This window comes from Calliphora vicina, chromosome 5 (assembly GCF_958450345.1).
Source record: "Calliphora vicina chromosome 5, idCalVici1.1, whole genome shotgun sequence".
Taxonomy (NCBI): Eukaryota; Metazoa; Arthropoda; class Insecta; order Diptera; family Calliphoridae; genus Calliphora; species Calliphora vicina.
In genome coordinates, this window is record NC_088784.1 from 110,568,059 (window position 1) to 110,590,443 (window position 22,385).

Consider the following 22,385-nt stretch of genomic DNA (forward strand, 5'->3'; position numbering starts at 1 on the left):
TTTTAATTTTTAATTTAAACATTTTTTTGTTTGATTATTTTTTTTTTGTAAATTTGAAACTATTTTTTTTGTTGTTGTTGTAATACTTCATTCTATGCCAGTTTGTTTGTGCATATCTAAATATATATAATTCTTTTTTTTTTTTGAGTTTTTTGTTTGTTTAATTAAGACTTTAAGCTAAAAAATATGATTCAATCATTTGTAATTTTAGCCAGTGTTTGAAGATAAAAATTTCTTCCAAAACAATTTATGTATGTGACAATTAATACTCCATGTGGGTGGGTGTTTATTATTTTATATTTTACAATATATTGCAGGCCGAACCATGCATGACTTCTGTTAAGAACATGGGTGTTCCTGCCCCCAAACCACCATCCGTCTTTTGATGTTCATTCTGTAAGCAATCAAATAAGAATTAAATACAATTTATTGTAAGTAAATAGTTGTGCATTTTGCTTGAAATACTAAACTTACATCATCGTATTCACAATCGAAATAATGACTTTGACATTCCATACAACGACATCCGTCGGACATTTTACACGTTATGCCCCATTCTTTGGCCAAGTCCTTGTAGATTTCTTTTGAGGATTTGTTGCTTATTATTTCTGGTGTCTGTGAGAGTTCCTGCTGCTGCTGTTGATAATACTGTTGATGTTGCTGCTGTTCGCCACAATTTTCGTATTGCAAATTGAGCTGTGAACTTGATTGCTGATTGTCATCCCAGTTAATTTCGTTAGAGCATTCGTTACTGCATTCGTTGGTACATTCACCCGAGTTGCCATCATGATCACACATTTGACTTTGATAATCCTCATCATAGTGGGATGCTGTGGTTGAAGAGTTAAATAAAGGAAATTATTATTACTTGAGTTTCTTGCATCTTATTCTACAAATTAGTCTGTAGTCTTATTCCAACGTAGTCTTAGTCAAGACGTACTTTTATTCAAGACCTAGTCTTATTCAAGATGTTGACATATTCAAGACCTAGTCTTATTCAAGACGTAGTCTTATTCAAGACGTAGTCTTATTCAAGACGTAGTCTTATTCAAGACGTAGTCTTATTCAAGACCTAGTCTTATTCAAGACCTAGTCTTATTCAAGACCTAGTCTTATTCAAGATTAAGGATTGGGCAAAAAATCGGTTTTCGGCTAGTATTCTAAAGGATATGTTCATAGAGAACATTGAGCGGAAACTCGAAAAAAACTCAAACAAAAAAATTACTCAAAATAATCACACATACGAGTGTTGCTTTTGTTTTCACATAGTTTTGTTTACTAATACATTCTCACCACTTAGGTTTTTGACAACTGAGTTAGGTCTTTGACAGGAGAGTTTCCGCTCTATGTGTTTCTCTATGGATATGTTATTGTAAAATGTAATGAAACTAATAGATATTTTAAACCCATCCAGAAAAACTATTCCAAGATGAATATGGAATTGAGAAAAACTCCACCGCGAGAGGCAAGGTTTCGGCGGAAAAAAGGGTTTAGTTGGACTCCACTGAATATTGTATTTAATCTAAGGCATATGATTATACGAGGTTTCTAGATTCCGGTAGATTTATGTCGAGGCTGAGAGAAGTTTTAATGCAGTCACTCGGAAATAAAGAAGTAGGCTCACACCCCGTTTCAGATAAAATTCTTGCTGTCGAAACACTAGAAAGAAGGATACTGCGATATTTAAAATTGTACATGGGGATCTTAGGACATATTTATACTATAAGTAGGACCGAATACTTCATTTTCTAATATTAAGGATGGATCTAGTATTAAATTTTGAGTAGTACCAATCCTTTTTAGTATTCCTGAATGTTGCTTTGTTAGGAATTTGTTTTGATGGTGAAATTGTTTATAAATCAAAACACTCTTCGTACATTTTTAAATTGAAATTATTATTAAACTTAAAAGAAGAACTCACCATCATTACAGTAGACACTGTGATTCATTAAAGGATCATAGAAGTCATTGTTCTGATTTCTCTCGTCCTGGCCGCCCGAACACGAAGCACTGCCGTCTGTGTTGTACTGCTGACAATCTGTATTGTATTGCTGACCATCCGAACTGTATTGTTGGCAATTGCCCGAACAACTATTCTCCAGCTGTTCTCGCTCCTGATCCGACGATGAGTCTGTCATATTTTCACCGAGTAGAAATTCTTGAGAATCTATAGATTCTTTGCGATCGTCTTCGTTAACAACTGGATTTTCGAGATCGTTCAAAGGAATCGTATTGTTTGGATCGTTGATAAGATCTTCGTGTTGTTGCTGTAGTTCTGTTTGAAGTTGTAGTTGCTGCTGTTGTTGTTGTAATTGATTCGTGTTAGTTGTTTCGTTGTTGTTGTTATTATTATTATTCGTATTGAAATTTTCCCGACAATTCGGATCCGTACAGGGTAATTCGTTGAGACTTAATTGCTCTAAACAAGAGTTTAATTGATCATCATCAGCATCGTTTGCAGCTGTGGCGTTGGCTAATTGTCGTTGCTAAGTGTGTTTTGGGAAAAAAAGAGTAAAGTGGTGTGAATTACATAAAGAGAGGGGAAGCTATTTGATGAGTGTTAGCAAATTTTTAATTTACCTCTTCTAAAACACATTCGTATGTAGGGGGTGGTGTGCTGGGTATATGTTCTCCTTGTTTGGCTTGATTTTGATTTATGAACCCTGTAAGATGATGATGTTGTTGATGTTTAGAAAATGGATTATTTTATTTTTTATGTTTTTTTTTCTTGTTATTATTAATTTTGTTATTTTGTACAGCTTAATTTGTAGACATGCTTAAATTGAGTGTTTCAGAGAAATTGCAATTTGTTTATTTTATGACGTGTCGAGGATGGTGTTGGTGATGATGATGAGAATGTTGGTTGTTTGGTGTGTGTAGAGATTGAAAGTGTTTGAAATTTGAGCTTTTTCCATACAGATAAATAAATAAATAAATTACGAAATGGGGTTAAGGGTTTTTTCTTTTTGCAAATAAAATTATATATCTTTTTTTTCGTCTTCTATTTATTTTGCTGTATTGTGTTTCTATGCATTAGAATAGATAAATTGATAGAAGAGTAGATTAAGCAGCAGAAAATAAACGAAAATGAAATTTTGTGCAAATGTAAGCATTTTATTTTATTTTTTATTTTTTTGGGTTTTTTCTGTTCTCTTTTGTCTATCACACACACACTCACACAATTATTTAAAACATCAATAAAGTTTATTTGTATTTAAGAAGTTTTGTTTTTTTTGTTTTTTTATTTTAGATTTTTATTGTATTTCTTACCCATTTTCAGATTGTTGCTTTTGTTGGGCAACAATAGTTTACGTTCACTCGTATTGAGCGATACTAAACTATTGCAATCCACCGAATCTATGGTTGATGAACTGGCTCCAATGCCACCAAAAGTTTGATGATTTAATAAGGCCTCATTTACCTGAGGATCCGGTTCATGTTCTTGTGATGTACTACGGGAACTACCCATGCGAAATTTTAATTTAAATGGTGCCATTTTCTCAAATCGCCGTCTTTCTTGCTTCTTGCTTTTGTATCTTTTTTCTTTTTTTTTGGCTTGGAAATAATTTGTCTTCTGGTTTTAGGTCTTTCTTTCTTTGTACATTAAAGTCTAGATTTGTTTATTCAAAAAAAGTTTTTGTCTTTTCTTTTGGTTTCACGACTACAAAAAATTACATAGAATTTACACCAACCAAAAGGAAAAAAGGTTAAAGAAAAGATACAAAGTAAAAGACCAAAGAAAAAAGTTACACAAAAATTTAAAAGAAGGATAGTAAAATACATAAATAATATATAAATAGTAAATATAAATAGAGTGATTTTAATATTTTTTTTATGTAAATTAAGTATGTAGTAGTAAATATTTGAATGCAAAATAATTTAAGTACATAGAAATACACTCGAGCAAATAAATGTAGGCAGGTAGACAGTTCACCAAAAAAATCGAATTAATCCAAATTGTTTTAAAAGCGGGTGCATATTAGAAAATGAAAAAAATCAATAATTATAAATGAAATGCTTAAGCCCTGTTTACATTATCAAACAAGTAATATGATTGGTCATATTTTTGTGTAGCAGACTGAGTACAAATGGGATCGTTTTAACGTAATATGTAACGCAGCCATTTGACATTTACTTATAATACATATGAAACTTTGACAGTCGCACTGCCCAAAAAGGTAAAGATGAATTTAAAAATCTAAGTATGTAGCTCGATAGACCACAAAATGTTATTGTGAATTTTCCAGACTTTAAGTTGAGATTTGTAGTTTTGATACTCTCTCAAAGTCAATAATATGGAGAAAATTAAATTCGTTTTAATTGTGTTTTTTAATTTTAAGAGGTTGATATATTTTTTGTGTCTAGGGTTTTTATTCCGGTAATTCCCGGTACAAATTTCCCGGGAATTTTGCCAATTTTTCACTACCCGATTCCCGGGATTTTTAGTCGGGAATCCCGGGAATTAAAAACTGACGAAAATACATAGAAAACAAGTAAGAACTCTTTTTTTTTAACAAAAAACAGTGAAAAGTTTTTTGCATATATGTTGGCTTATTATTATTATTATTTTCGTATGAAAATTTAAAAAGAGAATTCATTATTTATAGAATTTATTTCTTATTGAATCATTCTAATTTCTTTTCTTCTTTAAATCCATAACAAAATAGCTTCAAAAATTTATTAAATGATTAAATTTTTCTTCAATTAAAATCTAGTACAAAAAGGTTTAAGACAATTTTTTCAATTAATTTTGGAAATGATTTGATTTAACAAAAATTTAATCATTCAAAGTTTGAATAAATTCTGTTATTAAATAACTTTAAAATTAATTAAGTTTAAACAAAGGCTTTGTAATGAATTAAAAAAAAATTAAATAGTATTAGGAAGCGATTTATGGAATGAAAGGCTGGCATTTTTTAATTACGGATTAAGATTTTAGTGAATTAAGCTCAAATTCGTAGATCAGATATTTAGTAATTATAACACTAAGTTTTTATATGAAATTTGACTATAATATTCCTAATTTACAGTATCATTATATATTTCGGGAATAGCCGGGTACCCGGGTACGTAGAAAAAAATTTCCCGATTCCCGGGAATCAAAAAAGTCGGGAAATTAAAAACCCTATTTGTGTCTAAAGGAATAGAGGTTTTACATTAAATTTTTTTTTTTGAAAGACATGATCAGATGCTATTTTCAATATTTAAACAAATTTCACACTTTTTTTTATCAAAAAAAAGATAAGGCAGTTTTTCTGGAAAAAGTGTTATATAACACAATCAAATTTGAATTCTCTATATACAGAAAATTTCTCGAATCTAAACTATAATTAGCTAATTTCCTGGAACTAACAGCAAATTAAACTATCAATTTTCCAGAATCCCGAAATTTTACCATTTTGACATTTACTATATGTATATAACAAATTTCCAGAAACTTGATTACATAAAGCTAATTTCTACAAGCTAAACTATTTTTAGACTTAAAAATTCGAGATTTGTTTTAATTTTTTAGCTTTTATTTTAAAACATTTGTAGAATATAAATTTATTCAAAGTATTCGCCATTGTTCCCATCTATCTGGCAACATATGGATTCCGATCCGAAAGAACTGCTCATATTTTGAGGCCATGAAAAAATCAAGGCGATTTCGGATACTCTGTTCCAAAGTGAAGCGTATCCCAAAGAGAGCGTTCTGCATCAATTGAAATAAATAGTAGTCGGACGGGGCAAGGTATGGACTATAAGGTGTGACAGAACTTCACAACCACTTCTTTCTAAATAGTTTTTAACAGGTATTGCAACATGTTTCATGTCTTGCCGCATATTCTGGGCATTTTTCGGCCAATGATCGCTTCAAACGAATCAGATTTCAGCAGTCTGGTAAGATTTCAGCAGCTCATAGTAGATAGGGCTCTTTTGGTCCCACCAAATACAGAGCATTATTTGACTTTAATATCGATTCGGCTGGTTGGCCGGGCTTCACATACAATCTCTTACGCTTTGGCTTATTGTAATGGATCCATTTTTTGTCGGAAGTTATAATTCGGTGCAAAACTGATTTTCCTTTGTAGCTTTCAAGCATCATTTCGGACATGCAAAATCGTTTTTCAAGGTCTCTCGATTTCAATTCAAAACGTTTTGAAGTTACTGCTTGATTAGCTCCAAATGATTTTGTAAGCTCTTGTTGAGTTTTACAACAATTTTCATGGAATAATGTCTCCAATTCTTGGTCTTAAAACTTTTTTTGACTGGCCTGGGTGATCTTTGTCTTCCATGTCAAAATCACCACTTTAGAACAGCATTTTCACTATAAGCTTTGGTGAGCAACGGGACTTTTTTTCAAATTAAAGAAGTAAAGCAAAACTTCTCGTAAATGGCGATTCGGTGGTAGAAAATTCGAAATTTTCGAAGCAAAAAAAACTTTGTTGTTTATACTATAATATTCAATAACTAGGTGAGAATAAATGACAGATATGTACCCTTCAAAATGACATATAAGTTATTAAAAATAAATGATACGCCTACTATTGCAAATCCCGCATTTTTAAGTCATACACCCAATATTTTAACAGAAAGTATAACTTTAAGTTAAGAAATAAATAGACCTCGTGAAAATGGGGCTTAATATGTTTTTTTTACAACCAATATAAATACAAATATCTCGCAGTATGTTATTATCACCAATACATTTCTTGTTGCGGATCATTGATCTAAATATGTTTACAATTTATATAAAAAAATTTATAATAAAAAATAAAAATTTATTATGAATAAGGGGGTAAAACTATAACTTGTAAGTTCCTGTCGGCGAAAATCAAAATTTTCTCAATTTATCAAACTTAAAATCGATTATTTTTTGACTCGTTTAAAAATGTTGCATGTTAGTATTAGCATAATTTAAGTAATTATTTCGTTTTTAATTTAATATAAATACCCCTACACTTATTTCCAAGAGTGTAAATAATATTAGATATTGTATATATTTGTATTTACTTTTTGTAGAATATTTGTAGTTTTATAGTTATAGAGTATTAATGATTAAATACAAAATAGAATTGCACATGATTTTTGAAATATAATTCAAATATAAAATTAGCATTTAGATGAGTTAATTTTTTTTTTGAAATTGGGACAATATTTATATGTTTTGTTATTGCATAATATTTACCTACATTCAAACAACCATATACATATATCACATATCCCGGCAGTTAAGCAAGTAGTCAATGTATCCTTTATAGACTGTAATACTAATGTCTGAACACTTGACCAACTCCAGTTGATATATTTTGAGTCAATTGGTTACTTTATATATCCTAGGTAATCTAAAGTGAAATCAGTTGTCGCTTAAGTGTCTCTAAGTAATCTAGAGTGTAGTCACTTTAAACATTAATTCGTACATACTGGTTTTATACAAATTGTGTTGTTGTAATTCTCATACAGTGTATTTCTTTTTGCTTAAGTATACTGAGCGTCAAGTTCATTGTTTGAACCAGCTATCAAACAGGTCTCATTATAATCTAAAAGGGTCAATTAACCCCCTGCTTAGGACTAGTCACGTAGCTACTTATGTAACCAGTTGTCACCCCTAAATTAAAGTTAAAATCACTAGTTCGGGACAGTCTCCAAGAACTGCTGGAATGTGCCTGCATATGTTTGAGTATATAAGGTTTTTTTTTGCATGTTAATGTCAATATTACTTGCAATATTTATTATAAAATTATGCGATACAAAAAAATCATTTCCATATAAATACTTTGTTTTAGTTACAATATTTAAGGTGTTTTATATTTGATACTTTTTGTAAAATGCTTTATTTGTGATTATTGTAGTTGTATTTGTTGTTTCAACTGTTATTTAAAAATAAGACATAATTTGTTCTACCAACATGCAAGTGAAATTAAATTAAATTGTTTGTTTAAAATTTTAAATTTCTTACCAAAATGAGTTATTTAGACATTAATTTGAGATCTGTAATAGAATAAAAATGAATGTTATTTAGTGTGTTTGAAAGAAATAAAATTCAAAACAGTTCTCTTAGTAGACACTTAAGGATAACTTGAGGAAATCCTTTCTTTTTGTTTTAAAGCAAACATTCATAACTCTTAAAATTTCTTTCAAATTAGTAGGGATTTTTGTAAATATTTATTTGCCAACTTAGTTTGTTTAACTCAAGTCCTAGTTTACAACTTAAACAGATTTTTTTTTTTGTTCCTGGCATGAAATTTGTTTAGGCTTTAAAATAATATTATTCGTATAAAATGTTGTAGGTACAACAAACAACAAAAATATATACAACCCAACATACAACCACTTTTAACATATGTGCTTAAGTATGAGGGGTAACGACCCTAAGGACTCTCTCATGCTGCCAAAAGCAAGCACCACTTTAAGTAGAAAATAAAACATGTCAGAGGTTTAAAAAGGATACGGATTTTTTACTTGTTGAACAATTGATAAATTAATTTTTACACACACACACAAACACACACACACACTCAGCAGATACACTTCCACAACATGATGATGATTTCATCAAGGAAATTCAAGTAGTAGTGAATGTAAAAACACTTAAATATTTAAAATGATTAATTAAATGTTTGAAGAACATTAAATTTGACTAAAGTTAAATGCTTAAAAGTGTGTGTGTTTGTGTTTTATATACACCTAGAAAAAAGCAGTTATTTAACAATATTATGGTCACTGTAATTATTTATTTGTTTATAAAATGTTACAATTACTATTCAGCAATCATATATGTATATGATTGCAGTAATTAAGTAAATGTTTGTGGAAATTATTTTTATCATATTATGGTTGCCCCAACCATATATGTATGATAATATGTCATATATTTCAGTGACCATTATAGTGTTGAATATACTGTAATCATGATTGCTGTGATCATGTAAAACTATATAATTGGAACCTCTGTATATCCGTTAACTACTAAATAGTGGAGGTTGGTAACGTCCCAATATAGGATCAGGATCGCCGTCCATCTGACCGTCCATGTAATGTCATCACGTGAGAAAGGCTGGAACGATTTGGCTGATTTTTTTTATTCGATTCGAAATTTTCAGGAGATGGTTTGTAAAGAAAAAAAATTCAAAAAAAAGTCCAGTCAACTGTAATAAAAAAGCTCCCTAAAGTATGCAGTACAAATTTTGATATTTTATTTGCAAATAAATAAGAACAGGCTGGTGTGCGTGGGTTGGAGAAACTTGAAGAACTAACATTAGTAAATGCTACCGGGCGAAGCCGGGTGGGGCTAGTTTCAAATAAAATTTGATTCTTTTTTAGGAAAAAATAAATGCATTCAAGAATTTTCAATTCATGAAGCATTCATTCAAATTTAAATTCAATTAATATTTGTTTAGTTAGTTTAGAACTTTTTTGTTGGAAACACAACAAGAATTTGTTTAAACTTTCATAATATATTATGACATTATGACAATATGACTTAATAGCAGATCGTTTGAATCCCCCAATTGATTTATTTATTTCTTTGCGGGATTGTAATTGCTAGGCTTCGACCAAACATTCGATTTCGGTAAAAAATAAGCAATTATGTTATATTGGGTGTTGGTGTTTGATTTAAAAATGCGGGATTTACAATAGATGGCGAATCTTTTGAACGCGACATATATGTCTTTATCCTTATTTAGTTATTGAACATTATAGTGTAAACAACGCTTCGAAAATGTCGAATTTAGTTTCAACAAAGCGTCATATGCGAAAAGTTTTGCTTTACTTCTTTAATTTAAAAACAAATGCGCCTGAAGCACACCGAAGCTTATGGTGAATGTGTTCCATCGGTTTCAATGTGCGAGAGATAGTTTGTGCGATTCAGAAGAGGTGATTTTGACACGCAAGACATTGGGTGCTACACAATGTACCGAACATAACATATTCGTTTGAAACGGGCATTAGCCGAAAAACGAATATGCGGCCAGACATGAGACCGTAATATTCCATCATGACAGCGCTCGGACACACTATGCAATACCTGTTAAAAACTATTTAGAATGAAGTGGTTGGGAAGTTTTGCCTCACCCGCTTTATAGTTCAGATCTTGCTCCGTCCGACTACTATTTGTTTCGATCAATGCAGAACGCTCTCTCTGGGATACGCTTTAAATTGGCTTGATTCGTTCTTGGCCTCAAAAGAAAAGCAGTTGATTTGTATCGGAATCCATAAGATGGGAAAAGCTTATAGATAACAATGGCCAATATTTTGAATAAATTTATATTGTACAAATGTCTCAAAATAAAAGTTCAAAAATTTAAAAAAATCCGCATTTTTACATCATATACCGAATAACTAATTGGGATTACCAATATCTTAAAAAAAGCTAGTGTTTTTATACCCTTCGCCATGAGTGTCATGTTATTATTCCGTTTGTAATTTCTACAAAGTATCTGGATCATTATAGATAGCGATGACGATATAGCAATGTCCGTCCGTCTGTATGTTGAAATCATCTTTCCGTAGCCCCTAAATAACTCACATACGTGATTCATACATCAATATATCGGTCGACAAAATCGACCCACAACTGGCTGAGATATAAGGAAAAAACCGGAACGACCTCGATTTTGCCCTATTTTTGATCTATATCTGGATTACTAAGTCATTAATATAGACAATGTCGATATCTAATGATAGATATTTCAAAATCCATTGCAACGATGTAAATAAGGCTATAGTAAGTTGGACCTACATTGGGTCAAAATCAAGAAAAATATTTTTTAACTTGATTTTTTTTTCATCAAAATTTTTTTTTTTTAAGAATTCATTTTCCAACATTTTATTTTTAAAAAATTAAAAAATAAATTTGGAAAAACTTTTTTAAAAAAAAAATTTGGAAAACAATTTGGTGAAGGGCATATAAGATTCGGCACAGCCGAATATAGCTCTCTTACTTGTTTTTAAATGCATTTCCAAATTTCAGAATGCATGTTAACGATATTACTTTCATCGTGCTACAAATTCTTTGTAGGGTAGTTGGTAGTATGTTGCTAATGCATTGTGCTTAATACTATGATCCAAGGTGTAAATAAGTTGTTGCTGTTGAAAAATATACTCCTGTATAGATATAAATTAATATACATATTGAAATAAATATTCATATACATAATTATGCATGCGAATACATAAATATTTAGTACATCTTCAAGTATATTTACACATTCATAAGCATGTACCCACATACATAAGGATGGTCCCCTTTTTAAGGACCCAACAAATATTGTTGATGTTTCCCAAAATGAAGTTTATGATACCATTTCTCAAAATCTTTATTTTGGCATTAGCTGAACTGGTTCATTGGAAATAAAAGCCCCTTATAAATTCTGCAAAATTATGGGAATGGGGACTTTTCATGCACAAATGAGGCAAGTTTTACGCTGGATGTATTTGCAATATTGTTGTCATAAATCGTGTTTGAACTTTGTACTTTTTAAAAGTAACATAACATCCCATTATAAATGAAGTCATAGAATCTCAGCATTTGGTGACAGATTATGTGAATAGCACTTTATGTCACTATTACTTGAAAGACTACCGTTGTGAAAAGATGAGGTCTCAAATCATTTAACACAGAGATCATGTAATGGGGCTTGCTACACACCTCTCACTCCACTTTACTCCATACAATAGGGCAGATACCAAACTGTTTATAGAAAATAAAGCTCTTTAATTTGGGATTAGAAAACAGAAACTTATTAAATGCATTATAGTTTCAAATAACGATAGTTTTTCTTTAGGAGACATCCTAATGTACATGCATCGTATATAGATTATGTTGTAAAAGAAGAAGAAAAACCATGTTTTATTCAAACTAGACAGATACACATACAATTAAATGGAATTGCAAAGAATATTATACAAAATAAAGCATATATGCCCAATTCACAATTGATGTCGTAGTGTTGTAGCGTTGTATGTCATAAATATTTTTCAAACTAATTTTTCGAAACAAAAACAAAACATTAATAAAAAAATTACGACATACAACGATACAACGCTACGACACCAATTGTGAATTGGGCAATAATTTATATAAATACATATGAATTTATGTACAAAGAAGTGTAAACATATGTTTGTATGAATGTGTATGGCTAAGGACCTCCTATATGAACCTCCCATACGTGTCATAAAATACACATTCATTGCTTTTCGTCTATCGAATTTTATGTTTATTTAAGTTATATGTTTTCTTATTTTTTTTTTTTGGTTCCTTTTGGTGGGATGAAGGTTATAAAAATTTTCCACAATAATCCGGAAAATACAAGTTAACAAAGAACAACAATACAGAAAAAAAAACGAAGCAAAACATGACATCAACGTTAACAAAGCTCAAATGAAGTAAAAAAAAAACTAAATAAAATGAAATAGAAAGAAAAATAAAATCGTATAAATATTTCAATAGTGATGAGTTTCTTTTGAAAAAAAATATCAGCTGAGCCATAAAGGATACACAAACAAATACATAGAAACTCATACACATACAGACACGCACACAATTACACTTCGTAAAAAGTAGGGAGTGTGCAGTAGTTAGTTAGCAGTGTTGCCACCGAGAAAATTATAAATTACACATGTGTCAAAATAATAATATTTTATAAGAAAATTAAAACATCTGAATGAAAAACTTAATATTTTCTACAAACTTGTGGAATATGCAAAAGCTTTAAAAACTTGCCCTGTAAAAGCTTTAAAAAGTGCCTTGAATTGTATCAAACCAAATAAATTTTAGAATGTTTTCAAATGACTTTCGATATTTCGGTTAAATTGTGCCTTTAAAGTTATGATTTTGGGGCGTGCTCAAGATTCTACTTGTGACAAAATATTTGGCAATGTGTTGCAGAAACTTGCAACACCAAGCAAGAACTACGGATTAAATTTAATTTTTAAAACAATCTAAAATTTTTAAAAATTCAACAATTACAACAAATTTTCAAATCGTTAATTCTACAATATTGAATCTTATATAACTTTCCAAAGCATACTCTAAGATAAAGATTGAAAATATCTTTTTTTTAAAATTTTTTTTAATAAATTTTATTAGTTAAAAGATGTTTAAAAAAATTGTATGGTAAACAAGTCAGAGAGCTATATTCGACTGTGCCGAATCTTATATACCCTTCACCAAAAAATTAAAATTTTTTTAATTTATTTTAAATTTTTTTTTTTAATTTTAAATTTTTTTTTTAATTTTCCAAATTTTTTTTAAATTTATTGAAAAAAAATTTATGACAAAAAAATTTGTTTGGTGAAAAAGAAATTTCTGTTAAAAAATATTTTTCCCGATTTTGACCCCGTGTAGGTCCAACTTAATATAGCCTTGTATACATCGTTGCAATGGACTTTGAAATATCCATCAGAAGAAGAATTCCTGATATATTGATGTATGAATCATGTATGTAAGTTATTTGTGGGCTACGGAATGTTGATTTCAACATACAGACGGACAGACGGACATGACTATATCGACTTCGCTATCTTTTATTATTTCCGTCATAAAATAAAAGTCATTTGAAGAATTTTATTTTGCCGTCAGAAAATAAAATTCTTTTCAGTCTATCTGATTGTGTAGTAATTTATTTGTTTAAGAATGAAAAACAACAACTATTAAATAATAGGAATCAAACAATAGCAAATTAAAATCCCACTTGTTTTTATTTTAATGACAATTTATTCTAACCTGGACTGGAAACTGAACTAAACCTGAACTCGAAACTGAACTATAACTGAATTAGAACCTGAACTAAAACCTGAACTTGATCCTGAACTAAAACCTGAACTTGTTCCTGAACTAAAACTGTACTGGAATCTGAACTAGATCCTGAACTAGAACCAGAACTAAAACTAAATAGAACTTGAACTATAACCTTATCTAAAACCTGAACTAGATCCTGAACTAAAACTGAACTAGAAACCAAACTAAACTTGAAGTCGTAAATGAACTAGAACTGAATTGGAACCGAATTGAAATAGCGAGAGATCTGCAGTCATGACATCAATATTGAGACGAAGTTATGCTTCATTAAAACAAATATATGTTCAGTTCTTCTATATGCTTCAGAGGTATGGACAATAAAATCCGTAGATGTAAGGAAACTGGAAGCTTTTGACATGTGGATTTATCGCCGTATCCTAAAAATTCCCTGGACACACTTCATACCTAATTCAACGGTTATGATAAGGATAAAACGAGAAAGAGAAACAATAAAGAGAAGAAAAACATCATACTTGGGTCATATCATGAGAAACCCGAAATATAAACTTCTTCAATCCATAATTCGAGGAAATGTTGAAGGAAGACTCTACAGAGGAAGAAAAGAAACAACATGGCTTGATAACATACACATGTGGAGTGGTATCCGAGATGTGGGAAATCTTTTGAGCAAAGCCAGAAATAGAGATTTTTTTGCAGAAATTATGACAAATATTTAAAATATTTATAAAATACAATAAAAAAAAAATGATTTAATTGTAATGGTCGCTAACATTCGGAAAGAAAAAGATTATATTGCAATGCAAGGTGCTTTACAAATTGTAATGATCTGACCAGCGGCAAGCTTTAGGTGTTAATTTACATAAAATGAGTTTTATTTTCTGACGGGAAAAATAAAACTCCTCAAATTAGTTTTTTTTTCAGTTCAACAAATTTGGTTGGAAAATAATAAAATTCTTGAAATTAATTAGTTGAAAGTTTTATAAAAACATGGGATAAATCACAATTTGGGTATTATCGGTCTCCTGTAATTACACATGAAGTGGCAACACTGAGTTATAGGGACCTTATTCGCACATTTACAAACACACCAACTCTATATCACTCTCTCTCTCTCTTTTGCTTATACTTTGTCTCAATTTGTTAAACATAAACACATACACCCATGCATGCAAACAAACAAATACCTACAAAAAGGACTCACATTTAAATACTATAGAAAACATTACAAACATTAAGAAACTGGGGAGAAGAGGGGAGAGACTCTGAAAATAAAGGATATCACCAAACACTGATATATTATATAGAATATCTTATATCGCCTTAGGACACCACACAATATTTTCTTGTATTAAACCTGAAAAGGTACATTTTATTTTATTTTATCTTTTTATTTTACTCCCATTTAAAACCATATAAATTCTTGTTATACTTTTTGTCTTTCTAAACTAAATACAATAAGGGAAAATGTACATTTAGACAGACGGACGGACAGTAAGACTGTCTTTACTAATGAACTCATATCATATCATATACTTACCTTAAAGTTTAAAAAATATTTATACATAGATAGTTAGTTATTAGTTATATTAATTGCGTTTGTGAGAAACTTTAAAATTTAGTTGAAATTCAATTGAAACACTTTTGAGATTTGTAAATTTGTTTTTATTATAATTTTTGTTTTTATATTATAAAACAATATAATTATTTATACTTGTTATTATTCATTTAATTTTTTAAACACTTTTTTACCAAATTTTCCTTTTTAACAATAAGGCTTTAGTAATAATAAAAAAATGTATTTTTCTTGTTAAATTTTTTGTTGTCTATGATTCATAATCTCCAATAACAAGTAAAACTCTAGACTGTGCTCATTATTACAGGGTTGCTTGTATTTATTATACTTTTTCCTTTTCAATATAAATCGATGTTGTTGTCCCCAACAAAAAAAAACTGAACAGAACAGAAAGCTCTCAGCTGTGCGCATTTCCCATAGAGAGTCCTTGCCAAAGTTTTAGGTTTGTTTATTTATTTGTTATACTCTTTTTCCTAGTGTTTGTGGGAAATTGTGCGAAAAAGGAATGTAAACAAATGAAACTTTTCATTTGTCAACTTTTGACAGTTGCTAGCAAGTTTTGTTTTGTTGTTGCCCTAAAGTTTTTCAAAGTTGCTCTCCGGAAATAAACTTGACTGTCTAACAGTTGTTTTTGCGCTAACAGTGAGAGTTTAGGCAAGAGCAAGCATTTGAAGGAAAGAGCACAAAACCTGCACATGACTTTTAATGAATGAAAGGACTTTTTAACCTTAAAACGTTCGGACTGTGGGTAATAATTGGCAAAAGCTTTGTTTTATGTCTAATGTAGTCGTAAAAGTTAATTTTATTAACTCTTGATGAATGAAAAGCTTATTATTAAAGTCAAAAGCATTTATGACATCAAAAAGTGTCTGTCTAATGATGATTTTTGAAGTTTATATTACAGTGGACAGATTTAGTAAATAGTTAAAATAGGTCCATAACAAAACGAAATAATTCCATTTTTTTAGTTTTTTATTTTTAATCTTCCCAAAAAATGTGATTTGACCAATAGCAAGAATTGGTAAATAAGGCATATATGATAGCCGTAGAACACAGGTACTTTTCCGATTTTTTTTACAAATTGATTTTTTGGTATTCATTTCCCAAAATTTTTAAATTTTCAAAAAAGTACCATTTGTTCTGCGGCTCCTCATATTATAAACTCACATCACTCAGAAATGAGAAAGCTGACTTTCGCTCCGAAAAATCTAATGTTAATGTTGATCTTGTCTTAGGAATATCGTTGAGCCATCAGTGGAATGAATATGACCTGGTATTTATAGACTTTGAAAATAATGCTATATGAAACTGGAAATGCTTTATGGTGTCCCCGAAAAATTTACACAGCTAATCAAAGTGCTAAACAAGAATGCAACTTGTCGTGTGTTACATGAGAGACAGCTGAGCAACAATATCATAGTAAAAACTTAAGTTAGACAAGGCTGTGTTTTATCACCTCTAGTTTTTAACTGCGTCTTCGATGCTGTGATGCAGAAGGCAACAAGCCATCATAAGAGAGGGGCTTAAATAAATAACCCAAAACAAAATCGCTCCGGATCAATTGTAACACAGATCGCCGTTTCTTTATATTCGATCAAGATATTGAAGATGTAACACATAATGTCTTCAAGTATTTCTCAACAAATGCCTCCACATGATCTTACGGAATTTCTAGCCTGTAACAATATCTAACAACCTACTTTGGATGGAGGCAAACCAGCAGCCTATTTAAATCAGAAATAAGAAAGTAGAAATGGAGTTGCATAGGTTGCACTTTCCGAAAACCAGACGATGACATTGCCAAAAAATGCATCGCCTGAAACCTGCGGGGAACCATAAGTGTTCGGATACCAGGAAGCGGCGACTAACAACAGAACTTTCGAGATTGCGGATGAAGAGAAAGGAAGTGAAGCATGGAGCCGACGATCTAGATTATTGGAACCACCTTGTTATAGCCCAATGCTCCCTCGAGGAGTGAATGAAAATCATGAAAATTGTTCAGATTTATTTAGATTCTGACGTATGTATGTCCAAAATCGGCTTCGTCCGGTAAATTTGTCTTGTATAGGCCGAATTTGGAAGCGCACTGGGTATATTTAAAGTCGGTTTCACTTATTAAAGATTGATTGTCTTCAACCAAATAGTTGCTAATTTTTATACCCATCGCCATGAGTTTGTAATTTCAACATTTTTCATTTGCGACCCCACAAAGTATATACATATATTCTGGATCGTATTAGATAGCGAAGTCGATATAGCCATGTCCGTCTGTCCGTCTGTATGTTGAAATCAACTCCGTAGCCCCCACATTATTTACATACATGATTCATACATCAATATATCGGGAATTCTTACGGCTCGGTTGTTATTTAAAATCGACAAAATCGGCCCACAAATGGCTGATATATTATATGAACACTGTTCTGTTTTTTCGGGAAATTCCTATTTCACCCCCTCTGGATCCGAGCCTGATTCTATAACTAGTTTTATTAATAAATTAAAAAAATTCAAATAAATATGTATTTGTTCTTTGTTTTTATTTGTTTTATTATTTTTGTATTGTATTTTATTCATTTTGTATCGAAATATCTAAATCGTTGTTGTTTTACATTTAAAATTATACATACGTATGGTAGTTTTCATAGTTTTCATTGTTTTTTTATATTCTTTGATTGGTTTGTTATAATTTCTTTAGTAACTTTTCGCCTAGTTTGAGTTCGAAAACATTGAAAATAAAATATGGGTCTTTAAACATTGGAACACATTAATCATCATCATCATTATCATTAAAATGAAGTCACTATTTCAGGCAGTTTGTTTTTGTGTAACCGACATTTTACCACTAAACCGTAGGTAGGGTGCAACCGACACAAAAACAAACTAAAAGGACTCTCTCTTACTCTCTCTTTAACTGTTTATAAACTTTGTAAAACAAAATCAAATTATTTTAAACAAATTCTTAGAATTCGTAGACAATTGTTGTTTGTTTACCAAGTGTATAAATAAATAGAATAGAACATGTGTGAGAAGTACGAGTAAAAATGATTCGATTCGCTAATTAAAATTAAATTAAGTATTAAATGTCGTTCGTTAGTTGCTTTAACAGTATTGGCAAGAGAATAATACAAAATGAAAAGAATAAAATATCTTTAAAAAAAGAGTCCAAATAAAGTGCCAGTTAAAATGTTTAATTTACAAAACAAAAATCCAAAAAAAAGAAAAGAAATTTAATTAAATTTTGTCGTTAAATTGAAAGATAATTTCAAGAATTAAACTTAAATAATTTGTTAACCGAGCGAGTTTTCTCTTCTTTAGCAAGATATATAAAGAAATAAAGAAAGTTTTGCTTTTGAATTTTGTTAACAAAAAATCAAAAATTAGTTTACAAAATAATTGTAGTTGATTAATTCTTTAAGCCGGTGTTAAAACATATCACGATTGTTTGGGATGTTGTGGTGGCGGTGGTGGTGCTGGCTTAAAACATTGTAACAAAAAGGCTGTATACAAGACAAAGGCCACAGATAAGGCTATCAAGGCATACATGAATATATTCAATTCTGGCTGACGGAAACGATTTTTACGCAACCATTCTAAAACCTCATCTTCAGATAAGAGATCACCTGTTAATCAAAAATAGGAAAACACAATAATTAAGATGTTTTCTCTTAGCTAAATAAGTTTTTGTTTTGTGTTTACTAACCTCTATAAATGCTAGGGAATCTTCTTCTAAAGTAGACCATAGCTGGCAGTTTGGTAACGCCCCATTTCTTGGCATAACGGGAATCGGCCATTTTAACAAATGTTATATCTAAATTATCCGTTTCACTATCAATATTTTCCAATTTCTCTAAAGCCGCTGTGGATTCTTGTTGATTGTGTTCATCTTGGATTTATATTTAATTAAAAAGCGTTTAAATTTATTTTTCATAATTTTGCTAAATAAAACTTACAGAAAAATACGGTTATGAACTCATTTTCCTCTAGCAGTTTATCCAACATTTTACGATTCACCTCTTCGATTTCGTTTTTAATTTCGAAAACATCTTGAGATGTCAGCCATGTTATGATTTTGTCGTGTTGGTGGAGATCACCATCGTATAAAACGGGAACTTGTTTTCTGAAAGATGGAAAAAATAATTACAAAATCTTATCACCAAAATTATCCCATTAAAGCCTAGAAGGTCTTTTGAAATACATTTGTTATTTTGTCTATGAACTGAATTATAAACTTTATTGCAGTTAAAGATTTGAAAGTAATATGAACAATTTCACAATATCGCTTATATCTCATCTATTTTAATGACAATTCAGAACGATTATTTTCTTACATTATCTGGGAGCTTCAAAAATTGTAGATATAAAATCAAGGTACTTGTTGGGTTTTGCTTATATCTCAGATATGTATTTATGGACTGATTTGCACACATTTTATAGATGGATAAATAAACAAATCTTTATGAACTATTTGTGTTGAATTAATCATCAAGAATCATTGGTCCATAAATGGTGATATCCGGTTTTGAAAAACTCAATTTTTGGTTCGAGTGAATCGCATTCAATATTTTAACTGTTAATTTGCTTTTTTAATTTTTTTTATTAAGTTGAAGGATATATACGATTCAGTAAAGCCAAATATAGCACCTTTACTTTGAAAATTTTTAATTTGATTATAAATATAACCCACTTACCTAAAGTATACCAATGAAGGTATATTTACAACTTCGTATTTTTTGGCAGCCTCAACACTAGCAATTTTAACGAAATCAATGCCAAACATATCTGCTTCACCATCGATCTCCTCCAATTCTTCCAAAATTTCCTCACATTCGGCACAATCTTCATCATCTATAACAAAACAACATACAAAATAATTAAATTAAAATCCTTCTTTACTTTATCCTTCAAAAAACACCAAGCAAACAGTCAACTTACAAAAGAATACCACCAATAAAGTGGATTCAGCCATTAATCTATCCAACATACGATCGTTGACCTCTTCAATTTCATCGGCCAACTCACGATTGTCATCATCGATTAGCCACTCCAATACCGATTGTTCATTTTGCAAATCACCCTCGAATAACAAGGGATTGCCATTTCTTTAAAAGAATCAAAATTGCAACATCAACTAGGAATTTAAATAAATATTTTTAAAATTAAATGAATTATTTACCTGAAATATACCAAAGCAGGGAATGTTTTTATAGAATAACGTTTTGCTAGTTGTGGATCTTGTATTTTAACCATATGTATACCAAATACATCACATTCATCATCGATCAGTTCCAGACCCTCCAATATTTGATCACAAATATTGCAATTGATTTTATCTATTTAGAAAAATTAAGGATTTTTGCTTTAATAAAAATTATTTCTTTTAATTATTATTATTTAGTTGCTTTTTATGTTTTTTTTATGGTTTATGGCCTTATTATTAGATTTATCTATTTTCGTGATGCGTTAAAGATGCGTTGGGTTAATGGCGGGCGCTAGCTGTAGTAGTAGTAGCAACAAAAAAAGCTTTTAGAAAACGTCAAAAATTAAGGTATTCGTTTCCAAACTAAATAGACGGATATTTTAGAATCAGGTTTTTATTTTGTAATTTGATTTAATTTTATAAAACATATAAAACGATTTAAGATATGAAATTATGAAAGATTTAAGTTTGAACAGTGATTTAAAAAGTGCTTATTTGTAATACAAAATTTAGCATTTTAATGTTATTTTATTAATAGTTGACATGGGGACACAAAATTCAATAACATTAAGAGCAGGACTTCACATTCAGGGAATTGGAATCAAAAAATAACTGCATTCAGTCAAAGGGAAATTCTTTTTTTTTACTGAATAGTTGAAGTAATTGATCGGTCATCTTCTAAACTTTTCGGTGGTAGTTTCTTTAAGAAAAGCTTTCATTCGATCATTTGGTACCAGATCTGTATAATAAAAGATCTCTTTAAAAAATTTACATTTTTGCAAATATCAAAATTGCCCTAGCGTAGTCGAATACACCATTGAAAGTTATTTAAAAAAATTGTATTACTTTTTCATGGTTGTCAAAAAAGTTTACCCACAAAACGCGGTAAAGTTTGGAGATAATTTTTTTTATTTTTTTTTATCCCAAAAACGAAAATAGTTTTTTTTTATAAAAATATCAACCTGGCTCGAATCTATATTTAAAATTTGCGGTAACGGAAAAAATCCGCTGTTTTACTAAAAAAAAAAAAATAAAATTTTGAGAAAATTTTGACTGAAGTTTTTATTCCAAAATGACCCGAATAATACAACATGATCGTAAATACCACAACATTTGCCATTTGCGTTGTGCTAGGGCCAAAACCTAGTTATAGCCCAAATGTATATACATAGTATGTATATTAAATGTTCATTTAGATCAGAAACGGGTTAATTTCGGTAAAAATTCGTTTTTAATCCGACCAAAAGTTGAAATAAACTTTCCGAAGGCCCTAAATATATGATCGTTTGTTTATTCCCAAATACTACTGTATTTAAGAAGCGCCTTTTTTGAAGTATGTACATGAAATAAATGCTGGGTTTCTTAGATAACGAAAGGAAATATATTTAACACGACATGAACGGACATGCTCACATTGAACAGCATATTTTGCTGAGTCTATATGAATGGTAAATTTTTCTTTTTACATAAAATTCAGAAAATTTTTTGAGAGTATATATAAATGTACAAAATATATAAATGTACAAAATTTGTATTTCAGAAATTTTAAATTATACTTTATACTAATTCTATTTCAAAATCGGAAAATACAAATTTCGCTATGTATTTAGGAATTTTCTATTTGTATTTCATGGATACATGGTTGCTGTAACTGTGGTAGAAGCTGAGAAAATCCATAGTTACGGCAACTATACTGTGTTCTTTGTAACAATATATTGTTGTCGTACACATTATGGTTCACAAAAGCATAATTATTTTTCAAACAACTAATGAATGATAAAGAGGAACACATATCATCTTATGTGCAACCATTTTAACTTACAAATAACCATTAAAAACATTTATATGTGGGGGATTTAATGTCA

General features: G+C 30.1%; 2 protein-coding genes across 11 annotated transcripts in view; both read right to left on the minus strand.

The window, feature by feature from the left end:
• Positions 1 to 284: 284 nt before the first annotated feature.
• LOC135960889 (protein kinase 4) lies at positions 285 to 3,517 on the minus strand. Its single transcript, XM_065512288.1, has 5 exons — positions 3,271 to 3,517; positions 2,581 to 2,663; positions 1,922 to 2,486; positions 475 to 830; positions 285 to 394 (listed from the first exon to the last, which is right to left on the minus strand). The coding sequence occupies exons 1-5, from the start codon at positions 3,494 to 3,496 to the stop codon at positions 302 to 304; spliced, it is 1,323 nt and encodes a 440-aa protein (XP_065368360.1). The 5' UTR covers positions 3,497 to 3,517; the 3' UTR covers positions 285 to 301.
• Positions 3,518 to 17,839: 14,322 nt separating this feature from the next.
• The window catches only part of hlk (hulk), a 64,487-nt gene continuing 59,941 nt past the window's right edge, over positions 17,840 to 22,385 (minus strand). For all 10 annotated transcript variants that reach the window (XM_065510734.1, XM_065510733.1, XM_065510735.1 and 7 more), the window contains 6 exons: positions 20,497 to 20,653; positions 20,256 to 20,422; positions 20,012 to 20,168; positions 19,274 to 19,440; positions 19,024 to 19,206; positions 17,840 to 18,943 (listed from right to left, as the gene is read on the minus strand). In XM_065510734.1, the coding sequence (XP_065366806.1) occupies positions 18,756 to 18,943; positions 19,024 to 19,206; positions 19,274 to 19,440; positions 20,012 to 20,168; positions 20,256 to 20,422; positions 20,497 to 20,653 (1,019 nt within the window). In that variant the 3' untranslated portion in view covers positions 17,840 to 18,755. The remainder of the gene's footprint in view (positions 18,944 to 19,023; positions 19,207 to 19,273; positions 19,441 to 20,011; positions 20,169 to 20,255; positions 20,423 to 20,496; positions 20,654 to 22,385) is intronic.

What these genes read in the sequence shown, in the direction of transcription:
- LOC135960889 (XM_065512288.1), bottom strand. Translation starts at nt 3,496, where the DNA reads ATGGCACCATTTAAATTAAAATTTCGCATGGGTAGTTCCCGTAGTACA. An exon ending in ACGAATGTGTTTTAGAAGAG is followed by an intron (nt 2,487 to 2,580) that starts GTAAATTAAAAA and finishes AAACACACTTAG; the next exon opens with CAACGACAATTAGCCAACGC. An exon ending in CAGTGTCTACTGTAATGATG is followed by an intron (nt 831 to 1,921) that starts GTGAGTTCTTCT and finishes CTTCAACCACAG; the next exon opens with CATCCCACTATGATGAGGAT.